The 14154-nt window shown below is 53.2% G+C and overlaps 1 protein-coding gene across 2 annotated transcripts in view; it reads right to left on the reverse strand.

The window, feature by feature from the left end:
• PTCH1 (patched 1) overlaps positions 1–5278 on the reverse strand; it is a 69996-nt gene extending 64718 nt beyond the window's left edge. For both annotated transcript variants that reach the window (XR_007902763.1, XM_051777320.1), the window contains exons 1-2: positions 4263–5278; positions 2563–2755 (exon numbers count right to left, since the gene is read on the reverse strand). Coding sequence is in view for 1 of the 2 variants with exons in the window: in XM_051777320.1 (XP_051633280.1) it covers positions 2563–2755; positions 4263–4463 (394 nt within the window). In the remaining variant the exon portion in view is untranslated. The remainder of the gene's footprint in view (positions 1–2562; positions 2756–4262) is intronic.
• Positions 5279–14154: the final 8876 nt, after the last annotated feature.

Genomic DNA, 14154 nt, shown 5'->3' on the forward strand with positions numbered 1-14154 from the left:
TGAGAGGAAGTGGCCTGAAGTTGCTCCAGGGAAGGTTTAGATTGGATAGTAAGAAAAATTACTTCACAATGCCAAGCACTGGAACAGGCTGCCCTGGGAAGTGGTTGAATTACTATCCCTGGAAGTATCTAAAAGATGTGTAGATATGGCACTTAGGGATGTGGGTCAGTGGTGAACACAATGGTGCTGAGTTACCGGCTGGACTCGATGATATTCCAACTTAAACAATTCTGTGATTCTGTACTTGTCCAACATTGCCCAGTTCGCTCAAACTCTCAGTAAACAAAAGGCAAAGACTAAAGTAAGACAACTATTTTAATAAACAGAACAATTCAGCCACTGCTTCTATGGTAAGAAACCTCGATCTAAAGAGCCCCTTAGGATAATAACCTCCATGGAGAGCACTTTAAACCTGCTAGGATCAGTTGCACACAAGTGTAGAAAAACAAGTTTGGTCACTGCTTTGCACTTCTGCATAGGAAAAACAGCATTTTCCATACTATCTCTTCCTATATCTGTTCTGTCTCAAATTCTCACGTTGTACTGCTGTCTGCAGTTTAGCAACAGAAACATGCAATTACTATTTGTTAGGTTTATTTGTGTAACACTGAGGCTCATGGGCAGGACTTTCACTGACTCTCTATCAAGAAAGCCATGTTTAGCAAGCTCTTTTGTGTAGATAGTCATGTAGTGCTAGAATAGGGAAACTAGATGTTAATTTCAATCAAATCCAGAATATTTTATTTCACCTTAATCTGCTAGCCTGTTTTGGGGTTTTGGTCGGGGGGTTTTTTTCCAGTACAGAAATGCAAAAATTTCTAAATGCAGAATTTTAATATGTTTTAATATTGTTTTCAATTTGATATGAAAACTAAACTCAATAGATGTAAAGTTACATACATCAAATCTGTCAAACCAGTTGCATTATGAATCTATCTTTGCCATAAAAACCTTACATATCAATTTCAACCGGATTTTACACTAGGGATTCCCCCCCCCCCCTTCCCTAAAAACGATGACATGGGAAGAGACCAGTGCAGTAACTGAACTAAGTTTATATTTTGCAAGTCATATTTTTTTCTTGGGAATTGCATTTTTACTGCTAGGCCAGTCACAGAGGCATCATCAGCAAATACTTTCTTGGTATTACAGAGCTACAACAAGCAGGTGACATTAATAGAACAGGATCACCATTCCAAGTAAGTGAACGCCAGTAATACCAGGATAACAAATGTCATGGAAGCACGCTGGATGGAACTGCAAGCACCTATTAATTTACCAAATACGGAAAAGCAGAGGCAAAACACCTAAGAGCAAAAATTGACACAAGAAACTTCACCACAACAACCTCAAAAGGGTACTAGAGGGAAAAAAAAAAAAGCAGAGAAAACCAAGGTTCACAATCGTTTTCATCGCTATTTGAGGCACATGGGACTTCCTGAGCAGCACAAGCTCTGAACGCACACCTCTGCCTACGGGATCCTGCAGTGCCTATTCTGTTCCTCAGGCAGGTCTGCTGGCAGGCCCCAGCACAGTCTGACCTCCTGAGCTGCACTACATGGACCAAAGAAAGTTCAGCTGGTAACACGCTATCTTCCACAACAGAAAAACTGGCACTCACTAAGCGACCCGTGAACCTCCTCCTGACCCCGGTGCAGAGCATCTGCAAGGACCGACTCTGGTCCCACTCGCCGTAATTCCCCTCGGGCAGGACACGCCGCCTTCGGAACAGTCACCGACTGTGTCTGCACTCAGCGCTCGCTTTTCCACACATGCACATAAAGAGCGCTATTTAGTAATGATTATTTATGCAGCCTTCCATATTAACTTTTATAAGCCAAATTCTGCTGCAAGCAACTTTGACATAAACCTAGAATAGTAACTGCTGCAGTCAAGGAACTCTGTTTTCACGTCGACCTAGTAGCTAATGGGGGAATGCGATGCTAAGCAAATAACAACTCCCCCCAGGAAAAGAAAAAAAAAGAAAAAAAAAAGGGAAAACCCACCAAAAACACACCTAAACCCAAGCGCCGGCAGCCTGGAGCCAAGCCTCTCAGCGCGGGGCGCCTCGCCCGGGCTCGGCTTCGCCTCCGCTGCCTTTCTTCCGGCTTTTTTTTTTTTTTTTTTTTTAACCTCGTCCTCTCCCTGCTCTTTTTTATTTTCCTTTCTCCTTTCCCAGCGCGCTCCCCCCGCTGAACGCCGTCCAACTCCCGGGACCACACACGGGGCCCGCCCCGCCCGCCGCGGCCGCGCGCACTCACAACATGGCGGCGGGGGCGCCTCCCGGAGCGCGGCCCCTCGGCACCGCCGGCGGGGCGCGGGAACCCGCCGCCCGCGGCTCTCCCGGCACCGCGAGGCGGGACACGGGCGAGGCACGGGCGGACGCGGCGGGGTCTGTCCCGCCGCCCCTCCGCCGAGCGCGCGGCCCGGCCGCCGCGGCCCCCCGCGGGCCGACGAGTGGTAGGAGCCGCCCGGGGCCGCGCGCCCCGGCCCAGCGCCCGCCCCCCGCCCCCGGACCCGCCCGGCGCCGGGCTCCGCACAGAGCGGGCACCCCGCACTTACCTTCCACCCACAGCTCCTCCACGTTGGTCTCCAGGTTAGCTGCCCTTAATCCTACAGCGAAAGCCCCAAAGATCAGGAGGCCGACAACCAAAAACTTCCCGCAGTTTTTCTGAATGTAACAGCCCAGTTTAAACAACAGTCTCTGAAACTTTGCTCGCAGCCACAACGGCGCTTTTCGTCCCGTCGCCTTCCCCTGCAAGGCAAGAAGAGGTCAGTAGTTGGGGGGCTGCGGCAGCCGCCAGAAGCGGGGGGGAGCACCCCCAGCCCTCCCACGAGCGGGACAGCTCGTGCCCCTCGGGGCGCGGTCCCCGGGATGAAGGATGAAGCGCAGTGGATCCGCTCGAGCAGGCATCCTTCTAGCAGGGCCCTCTGCCCCACAGCCCTGCCGAGCACACATGTAGGGACAAGATGTACCTGCTGGCAGCCATCCTTGCCCCACGCAGACACGTGGGTTTGGGTGTGACAACACCGCTTCAAGCCCCCGGGCCCTACCCTGTGCTGCCCACCACCACGCTCTTCTCGTGCCCGAGGCGCCGCCAGCAGCTCAGGCTGCAAAGCATTCTCGCTGGCAGGACCCGTGGTTCCAGGGCAGAAGGAACCACTTCCGATGAACTTCTACAGCCACAAGAAAGAAAAATTCCTTTTCCTGTTCTCCTTAAGACCCCAGAATGGCTGGGGTGGGGGGAGGAGGGAATTGTGTGACAGACTGCCAGTGGGTAGCAGTGGCCGTTTCCCCCACTCCCAGTTTCTAGGAGGGATTTGGTGCTAAGGCAGGACCCACGTGGTGAACAGTGCTGTAAGATCTGCAGTAATTCATTTCCATAGAGTTTGGAGACGCTGTGTGATCTGAATTAGGAAGTAGAGCAGCCATCTGTAAGTTACGACAATATTTGTGAACGGAAGAGGGCAGCCACATGGATTTTTTTTTTCCTCCTCCTTTCCCTCTTCTTACAAAGCCTAGAAATCCGCTCCCTGAAGTGAAACCATCCCTGCAGCAAGGCAGCTTTTGGAGGTTGTTTACTTTGAACATTTTTTGGCCGGCGGAGATTGGCGGACGGGGCCGTCCCCCCCGCCCCGCCCGGGCCGGCACCTCAGCCCTCCGCGGGGACCGGCGCGGCAGGGTTAAGGTGGCAATTTGTTTACGGCCCTCGCTCCCCCTCCGACCGCCGGGCAGGGGAGAAAACCGCTGCCTTCTCTGCTCGGGGACCCCCCTCTCTGAAGGCAGTCGCCGTGTCAGCGCTCGACGGAAAAGTTCACAAAAGCCCAACTGCTGCCAAGAAACCGGCCGGCCGGGAGCGAGCGTTGCCGAGGTCGCAGGGAGCTGCGAGGGGCTGGAGAGGTGGAAAGGAAGCAGAGAGGGAGAGGGGGAGCGGGAGAGCGAGCCTGGGGCTAGCCATGGGGAGGCCGGGAGCGAGCCGAGGCTGTCTCAGGAAGTTTAACAGGAGAAATGCTCCGCAGCGCAGGTACGCACCAGGGCAGGCACAGGCGAGCAGGGAGAGAAGGAGGGCACTCTCTCCCGCACTGAAGAGTCACAGACGTCCCTCTCTTTTTCCCAGCATTTTATTGGTGGCCGTTTCGTTTCCATCTCCTCCTTCCACCCCCACGAGAAAACACACCACCCCCCTCCTCCTCCCCCGCCGAAAAAGCAACACTAGCACTAGCCTGTATCTCTGGAAAAAAGAGGGAGAGATTGAATGCACCTTTGAAATCTGCTCCAAGGCGAACGCCGCATCGCAGTAGCTTGGCCGCTGCAGATACTCCCGGTCGGGCGCCGCGGCGCGCCGGTTCCCTCCGGTCCTTCGCCGCCTCCCGCCGCCGCTCCTCGCCGCCCGGCCGGGGTGGCCTCCGCCGCCCGCGCTGCTGCTGGTCTCCGGCTCCGATGCGTTACCGGCCGAGGCCATGTTGCCGCCGCCGGAGAGACGGAGGAGCTGCCGCTGGCGCTGCCGCGGCGGGGCCCGGGGCCCCGGGGGCGCGGCGGGGCCGCGGGGGGCTGGCGGCGCTGCGGGCCGCGGGCTGATGCTGCTGCTGCGGGGGCTGCTGCTGCCGCCACTGCTGCCGCCGCCGCCGCCGCCGGGGCTGGGGCTGCTGCTGGGGCTGCTCCGGCGCGGCCGCCTCACGCGGGGCGCGGGGCGGCGGCTGCCGCCGCGGCCGCTCCGGCCGAGTCGCTCCCCGCGCCTCCCATTGCCACATCGCGCGCGGACCCCGCGCTGCAGGCGGCCGCTCCCCGCGCCCGGCGAGGGCGGGCGGGCGGGCGGGCGCGACTCCCGGGCCCCCCCGGCCGCCGCCGCCGCCGCCGCGCTGTCCTCCGCTCCCGTTGAAATCGCCTCCTCCGGCCGGCCGCCGCTGCCTCCGGGAAGCCGCTGTCCGCGGCGGCGCTCAGCGACGGCGGCGGGGCGGCGGCGCGGCGGGCCGCGGCTGCTCCTGCTGCTGCTGGGCTGCCTCGCCCCGCTGCACCATCCTGCCTCAGCGCCGGGGTGCTTCCCGCGGGCCGCGGGGCCGGCGGGGTTCCGCGGTCGGCCCCGCCGCGGCGGCGGGCGGGCGGCTGCCTGGCGCTCTCCCCCGGTGTGTGCGCGGCAGCACCGAGCTGCAGCCCCTCGGCTCCAGAGATGAGATGAAGAAGAAAAAAAGGACTCTCTCCATTTGGATAAAGAGGAGGGGGGGGGAGGTGGGGGAGTATGAGTGGAGAGAGAGCGAGAGAGGGAGAGGGAGGAAAAAAAAAAAAAAAAAAAAAAGGGGCTGAGAGCCCGCCCCCGGGGCTGTCAGATGGCTTGGGTTTCTGCGAGGCGATTGGCTCGGGGAGGGCAGAAATTACTCAGCAAACATGACTATTATTAGCTGCTTAGCAACAGCTCACCAAAGTAGAGGGACCACCCAGGCCGGCAACCCTTGTGTGTGCATCTCCAGCTTCAGGGGGAGCCTTAAAGAGATCCCGTCTTCTTTGCATGCAATACTTCCATTAAGGAATGCCTTCTCCCCCTTTCTTCTTCGTTTTCTTTTCAAGAAAGTTGGTTTTTTGGTTTCGATTGATTTTTTTTTTCCTCCGTCCGGGATGCTTGCAGACAAATACACGCGCGGAACTTTCTCGCGAGCGACATACAGAAATACATTTTTCCCTTTTTAAAAGAAAGAGAGGGAAACGGGGGGAAAGCAGCACTAAGCGATTTCTAAAGGCCTTAAAAGAAAATCCTTTTAGAGGCACCTTGGCCTCGAGCTGCAACAAATACTGGGAGGTCCGAGCTGAATTCCCAGGCTTGCAGGAATAATGACAGGGTGGTGGATACTGCGGTAGAAAGTGCCAGATTTTTCTTCCTCTCTCTTTAACTAAAGAGGAGACTTAGTTCCTTGCAAGAAAACCACTCCGTCCAGTTAGAAAAACACAATGAAAACTTAACACTTGAGGGCTTTAAAGCCGCGGTAGCTAGCCTGTTTCAACTTAGGGCTCATTCTTTAACTGAAACCTGAGGAAAGCCAACTTTAATATGTTTTTAGTGTGAAAGTCCATGAAACGCAGCCTGCCTGGCCGCGCTAAACATTTCTTGAACTACACGCGATTGTTTACGTTTTTGGCACCGCTTCTCCCCGTCTCCGTTCATTGAGAATCAGCCATTAATTTGCTGCCTTTGGAGCCGCTCGCACCCGCCCCCAGCTCCGGGGCTGCGCGCCCCGGCCCCCAGCGCGGCTCCCCGCGGGGGCGGCCCTGGGCCGGGCGGACCCCCGTGCGCGGGGTCGGCGGGGGGCGGCCGCCCCTGCGCTCCGGGCCCGGGGACACTCTCTGGGGGGCGGCCCTCCGCAGGGACGGCTGCTGCCTGCCCGAGCAGGGCGGGAAGTGGCAGGGCGGTGAGAGAAATGCGGGGGAAAAGAGGGGGGCGCGGGGACCCGAGGTGCGAGGAGCAGCCCGGCGAGCCCGGCGCGGTGCCCAGCTCGCCACACCCGCCAGCACCGCGCACCTCTCCCTTCGGCCCCGCCGCGCGTGTACCTGGGGGAGCGGTCCTAGGCGAAAGCCCCGAGCCCCTGGTCACTGCCAGCGTCCTTCTCCCCTCGGCGGGGCTGCCCTGCGCCAGCAGCGGGGCCCCCCCGGCGCCCGCACGGGGGGCGGGCTGTGCACAGCACCGCTCTCTCCGTGAAACTGCCCGGGGGCACCTACGGGCAGGGCCCTTCCAGGGCCATAGGCGCCACTTAGCGGGTCCCTTTTCCCTTTCCCGGTGTCCCACCTCCGTTTTTCCCACAGTGGGAAACCTGCCTCCTAGAAGGCCCTGCCCTGTGCTCCGCACAGCACTGTCTCCAGCAGAGCTGCTGGGAGCAGCAAGCTATCATGCACGCACACGTAGGTGTGTACATATGGGACAAGGAAACCTGAAGCGGTTGGAGCTGGCAGCTCTTTTCTGTTGGAGGCTGAAACTTGCACCTACAGTGCTGTCGACCACCCCCAGGTTTCCACTTGGGAAAGTGACCGCTCCCTAAGAACTGATGTGCCACTGTTTCTGCATCCTCTAAACCTCTATAGGGGTAGCAGAGCTGGTGAATGGAGAAAGAAGGGATGGATGGAGAAGCATTTTGGTTCAGCCTCCTAGCAGGCTCCAAAACCGCGGAAGAATGTCCCTTTCAAGCACCTCGAGTCCCCAGAGCTGCTTTGCATGCTTCCTGCCTGCCAGGCTTCACAGAGTAGCCTAGCACCCGTTCCCACTCGTGATTCCAAAACTCGATCTGAAGACTCAAATTTAACAAGCACTATCTTAATCTCCCTTCTCTCCCTGTGGTCTGGAGGGATTTTTTTCTTATTTTAAAGCATACACAAGAGATTAATTACTGCAAAGATCTAATTGGTCTTGTTTCTGGGATGGGGGGTTGCGTGGTTTTGTTTTTTTTTTTTTTTTTTTTTCCCTTAAGGAAGAAATGTCGGTGTAAAAGTCTCCACTTGGGTGGTCAGAGCAGTGACTGCCCCCAGTCTGCCTCATAGCTGATGCCTGCGTGCTACATTCCTGGCAATAATGTTCCTAATCAATCTGCCCTTATTCACATTTGTAAGCACTGCTGGCTGTGATATGCATGCCCTGTGTGTGCGGCTGCTCCTCCACACCAAGGGCTTTTTCCATCTTAAGCACTCGAAGGGATCTCACAGATTTCTCATCTAGGACTTGCTCTATGGTAAAGGCCTGGGAAGGTGTCTCTTTATGCAGTGGCTGCAGTCTACAATCACCATTTATACCTGTTCCTTTCAATGACTGGAGAGCCACGCCTGGTGTACAAGAATCTCAGCTTTGACTTTGGTCGTAGTGGCTTCATTTTTTAATACTCTGCTTTTTAGGTCACCTTGGCGTCCATAACGCCCAATATGGCAGAGCTTCACACTTCCTCCAGCCAAGTGACGTATCAAATCCAATTGAAGTTAACAATGGGTAAGTGGTATTTACAGTGATTCTACTTTTAACACATTTTTTTTCCATGTTGCTCATCACCTGTGGACACACCACCAAATGCATTTGTGCTGCTGGAGCATTTGATTATCGTAATAAAGACACAGAAATGAAGCACAGGCATTTTAGTTTCCTTCTGTAGGGCTACAAGGGAACTGACCATGGGAGAAGATGGACTTGTGGAAAAATAACCTGATTTTTTCTATTCCCTCAAATTTTCGCCTCTCACGCAGGATTCCATTGCACGAGGGCACACGTCTGCCTCGACCCTGTGCTCCACCCGCACACCTGACACTGGCTTTGACATGAGATCACAGATGACTCGGCTGTGCAGAGCAGGCTGAGCCTCCCTCTCCGTTTGCAGTCGCGGTGCCTGCTGGCCCCCCGGCCGGCGGGGGCTGCCCCAGGGGGGCCGCAGTGCTCCGCGGGGGCTGCCCCGGGGGGCGGTGATGCTCAGGGGGGGCTGCCCCGGGGGGCGGTGATGCTCAGCGGGGGCTGTCTCGGGGGGGAGTCCGCGGTGCTCGGGGGATGCTGCCCCGGGGGGGCTGCCCCAGGGGGTCCGCGGTGCTCCGCGGGGGCCGCTCCGCAGGGCAGCGCCGCCGCGCAGCGCCCGCGCCTGGAGGAGGAGGCGGGCGGCCTCTCCCCCTCCTCAGCCGTAGAAGAAAGGGAACTGCTCGAGCCAACTTGTCAAAATAATGCGGCTAATTACCCCTGATCTCCTTTAATGGAAAGCTGCTCTGCACGCCACAAAGGAGCAAATGAGGGATCTACAGCACCAACCGAGGAGTTGGCATTTTCTTCCGCGGAGGGCTGCGGGGAAATGTGCCTCCAGAGGAGCCTTCGAGGTTTCTGTGCTCCTCCCGCGCACAGCGGACTCCCAGGGGAGGGCGAGAGCGCGCGGGGAGCTGTGCAGGGCAGTGGCGGGAGCAACAACCCGATCCCTCCAAAACCCGGAGGACATCCCAGCTCTAGCACACCTTGTCACATTCCACGAGGGGCTTTAGCTCTATAAACCCAAGGCGTCTTCAAAACAGATTCTTTTTTTGGCAAAATGCCCTGCCACTTGTAGGACATTACTGTGCATTGAGAGGGGGAAGTTACCCTGAATCATTTTTAGGCAGTCTGGACAACACCGGGGCTGTGTAAAGACAGCTCTAATCTTGCATGTGCCAGAAGGCAGGGCATTCACTTTCATGATCTCTGCCATCGGGCCTTGCAAAAAAAAAAAAGCTGAGCGACACAATCTCTTTGACCCACTGCTGGAGCAACAAATTTATTAGAGATATAGGCGTGAGAAATGAAAAGGAAGTAAAACAATTCAGGCTCATTGTATGTCTTTCTTTCATACTGCTAATCCGGTTTACACATCACGCCTACATGTCTCAATAGGGCTTTATATACTGTGGCAAAGGCAGAACAAAATAAAAGGTGTGTGAGTGTGCGTATGTGTGTGTGCATGTGCATGTGTGTGTGAAATAAGGATAAAAACAGAGAAGCCCAAGACATTTTAATTCAGAGTGGGCTGCCAGTTTTATATCTATGGGCTCTTGAAAGCAAATAGATTTTAAAGGGTTCCTTCCCCTCCCACTCCCTCCTCAGCATTAACATTTCTAAACAATACTACCTACTGTCCAGATACAGTCTCATATTATAATCCAGACACACAATGGCCCCAGGAGTGCTAACCAGAAATTAGATACAGACTGGTGCTGAAACAAGGTGAGACCCTCTAACCAGAGGTGGTAAATGCTATGTGGTTAGGAGCTGGCAGATACCCACCTTGGCTCCAACACTCCTTTTAAAACCACCCGACGACATCAGATGTCTCCCCCATTCCCCTCCTCTCTTTTGCCTTCCCCAGGTCTACTTCCCATATTGGGGCTAAGGCAGTGCCAGGGAGATCTGTCACTGAAGAACCCCCCGGCCTCCAACCCCTGGAAGCAGCGGGACAACACACACGAGACAGATGACAGCAGCGCTGCACCGGTCCCGACGGTGCCCGGTACCAGCCACAAGCGGAGTTCGATCCCGAAGACGGAGGCTGAAGCCACTGTTGACCTTAGCCTAAGGCGGCCCCTGTCCCATAGAGCCTGGCCCCGGAGAGATTCCTGCTCCCCGCACGGCAGCTCGTTCGGACTGGAGCTCACGCAGGTGCCGGGATGCTGGGACCGGGGCGGGACTGCACAGAGTCACCGCGGAGCCGCTTCCCACCGGCGGCCAGTGCCCCCCGCGCCTCCCTGCCCAGGTCCGGGCCCCCGCCGAGCAGCGCCAGCCCCGGGGGAGCCCCGGGGGAGCCCCGGGGAGTCCGGGGGAGCCCCGCCGGCCCCTGCCCCGCGCCGAGCCCCCGCCCCGCCCCGCCCGGCCGTGCCCGCTGCTGCTCCCCCGGCACGGCCGAGGCCCCGGGCCCCGACGGCTGTGGGGAGCTCCCCCCACGCCCTCCCTCCAACACCGCCCCGGGCCGGGCCTTGTCCGCCGGGTCCCCCCGGGGACGCACCTACCATCGCTGCCCTTCCAGGAGCCGCCCGGGGGGAGCCGCGCCGGAGCTCTGGGTGCGCCCTCATTCACTGGGACTGGCGGCTTACACGGAGCATCACTGTTCTCTTCCCCTGTCCTTCTACTTGTCTTTTTTTTTCTTTTTTTCCCCCTTTCTTTCTTTCTCTCCTGCTTTCTTTCTTTTTTTTTCTTTCTTTCTTTTCTGCTTTCTTTCTTTCTTTTTCTTTTTTTTTTCTTTTTTTCCCTTTTCTTTCTTTCTTTATCTTTTTCCCCCTTTAGTTCATCTTTTCCTTCCTTCCTTCCTTCTTTCCTTCCTTTCTTCCTTCCTTCCCTTCCTCTTCCTTCCCTCTCTCCTCTCCTACCTTTTTTTTTTTTTAATGCCAAAGGAACTGAAAATATAAAAAAAATAACCCTCCTAGGTTGCAGGCATTCTGCAGAGTGCTGGAAAGCCTCACAATTACATGCCTGTTTCTATTAAGCAGCTCCATCGTCCTCTATGTGGGTGGTCTGGCTCTCAATAGGCAGGACCTGTCAGGGTCACGTGACGGGCCCGCAAACGTTGCCCCTTTACAATAAACTTTTAAGAAAAAAAAAAGCGGAGGAAGTGAGGAAGGGAGAGCCCCGCACCGCTGCCCCCGCCCGGCCGCTCCCCCCGGGTCCCGCCGCCCCCGAGCCCCGCTCCCACTTCGGCCGTCCAGAGGAGGGAGAGCGTGGAAGGTGCGAGGTGGCGGAGCGTTGTTTCCTCGTCACGAGAAAAATATAGTTGGATGTGTGCCGAGAGGAGAGAGAAGCAGAGTTTCCTTCTGGCTGCTGAGCGCTCCGGGCTGTGACTGAGGCGGTGCGTTTGAAGTCCCGAACGTCTGTGCCTGCCCGGCTCGTTTTTGCTGCAAGTCACTAGAAAGTCAGCTTTCAGGTGAAGCGCTGCAATGCAAGGAAGCTAACTCCAGTGAATAATTCCTGAACGTTACTGGAGAAGAGCACAGTGATTCTCTTTTTAAAAGCAACATTTTCTTGAATATTTACAAACAGGATATATAAGCAGAAATTTATAACGGCCTTTTTAGGAGCTTGTGGTGGTTGGTATCAAGTCATGGCAAGTGTTGCTCCTGAATAAGGGCACATTGCAAGGAATAAATTACCTGTCTTGGAAGACTTGTCACTTTGTTTATGGATGATCCTTTCCCCCTAGCCAGTCACATTTGATTTGCTATTGGATTTGGAATCATCACAACATATTTTGATAATAAAATGTATATTGCTGTAGTCCTGTGTCCAAGGTGCCCAGATATTTCTGCCTGTGATATGTTTAGAAAACGTGCTTCATGATTGGGTTCAGTGATTCCACATGACTTTTTTGGATCCTCTTTAGCCATATTTTATCTATATTGCTCCGGTTAGAGAATTCCACTAACAGAAAATAATGTGTATGTTGCAGTCATATGTTCACTATCAAGAATATAAAAACATTGTATAAGAGAAACTGTAAGGAAATATTTCACGATCAGCTTGCATTAAGCAGCCTAACTCCATACATATTATCTGCATAAAACCAGGCTATGCATCAAAATAATGAGTAAGAAGGACATTTTGTCTACAAAACTTATTTTTACATGGCAGAGGGGCTTGTGACAATGATAAATACTTGAGAGAGCATGGGAAAAGACAGGATTTTAAAAGAATACATGAAAAACATGGGAGGGAAGGGAAACTGAGAAAACTAAACCAAAGCTGACTTTGCTGCTGCAAACCAGACATCCCCTCTCTAAGAAGCACTCTGCTTCAGTGTTTCAGTTTTATCCTGCTTTATTCCCCTTTGCTCCTACATGGATAAAGACCATGTTTCAATCCAATTCTGTATTTTCCCGCTGAAGCCACTGTCGAAGGTCTTCAGCTCAAGCTACTTTGATTGTAACTACAGGCAGTTCTGACAAGAAAACCATTTTGAAAGTGTGACAAGGCCATCACATCAATGACTGTGTGTGTTGCACCTCTGTTTGAAGCAGAATTAAGGCAGAGAGCAGCTGAGGTTAAGAGAGCTCTCTCATCATCTTGCTGCAGCCAGGGCAGCCTCATGCCTGGATGATTGAACCCTGTAGCAAGTATTTGCAGTCTGACACTAAGGTGAAGCCAGGGATTTTTTTGTTTTGTTTTGGGCTTTTTGTTTGTTTGGTTTGGTTTTTATGACAGGAGTAGTCCCTTATCACTTCAGTGCTGACCCTCAACATCAAGAAAATGAGTGCTGAGTCCTCATCACCCAGTACTTTAAAAGTCACGTGGTTTTCAGCTACAAGGGTGTTCATTTCTGGAACAGAAAAAGGAGAAAGGACAGAGGGGAAAAAGAAGACACTGACTGCTTTGCTTTTGTTTGTTGTAGAGAGGAAGCACAGCACTGGATATCAGTCTGGTAGTCCTTTGCTACTTGTATAATGAATACCTTGCAGGTGGCTGGTGATACAAGAAATGCTATGAAAAGAGATATTCAAATGCCAAAAAGTTCTCAAAAAAAAAAAAAATCCCACTACCAGAATTCTTAGATCATTTGTTCCCCTCTCTTTCTGAAGACAGGATTCGTTCATATGATAATCCTGGAAGGTGGTCACCCAGTCTGGCCTTTAAAATCTCCTTCCACAATTTTGGTTCTCCAACAGTAGGTTTGAGACAAACCTACTGGTTCTGGCTGTTGGAAAGGTTTTTCCCGATATCAACCCCGAATTTCCATTTCTATAGTTTAGACATCTTGCTTCTTGTCCTTTTTAATGTGAACTTAAAATTTATTTCCCTTTTCATTACATAAAAAAGGAAAGTTAGATTACCCATGTCTTTCCTTGTCTTTAGTCTCTAGGCAATTCATTCCACCTTTTCCCAGTGGCATATTTTCTAAATCTCTAATGAGTGTTGTCTGTCTCTCCGTGGTGCTCCACAGCTGGTTCAGATGTTGTGGTATCAAGGCTCACACACTGTACCTTTCCCACAGATGCTGCTGTGGAGTTTGCCTTATTTGCAGGTGTGGCATTTTTTTTGCTTGTGCTCAGGATGGAATCCACTATAATCCCCAGATCCCTTTCTGCTTTATTCTTCCCTGAAGTCTTCCCTTTAAGCCTGTCTGTATGTCACTGGAAAACACTTCTATTACACCTTTATGTGTGATATTAAGCTTTAATGAAATACCATTTTTTTAATCTGCTTTTCTTTGTACCATAGTGCAACACAGTAAGCATTCGAGTAAAAATTTGGTCATCATTAATGAACACATTAAATGTTTTTACCATACCTCTGTTTGGTCTTTTTAGAAAAAGAAATATGCCCATTAAACATGCAAGTGAACCCAAAATTCACTGACTTAATAAAAAGATATTGCTAAAAAGTTTTTGATGAAGAGTAGTTCAAAGATTAATATGTATAGGAGTTTAGCTGTCAGAAATTAGCCCATCTTTTGTAAGACCTCAACAGTATAGGATTTAGATGGCCAGTTCACTGATGGTTTAGTTCAGAATATCACATCAAGGATACAAGACCCAATGTCATACCAAGGATTCCCACCATACCAACTGAAATGTAGACCTGAAGGCAGCTCTGCAGAAAATAAATAAGTGGTCTCTAGGCTGCACTCTCAGGCCATCCCTGGCTTGGTGTGAGGTTAATGAACCTGAGAAACTTCTTAGGTCATCTCTGGGCTAATGGCCAT

The sequence above is a fragment of the Manacus candei genome, unplaced genomic scaffold (genome assembly GCF_025592945.1).
Source record: "Manacus candei isolate 608988 ecotype Guabito, Panama unplaced genomic scaffold, ASM2559294v1 h1tg000010l, whole genome shotgun sequence".
Lineage (NCBI taxonomy): Eukaryota > Metazoa > Chordata > Aves > Passeriformes > Pipridae > Manacus > Manacus candei.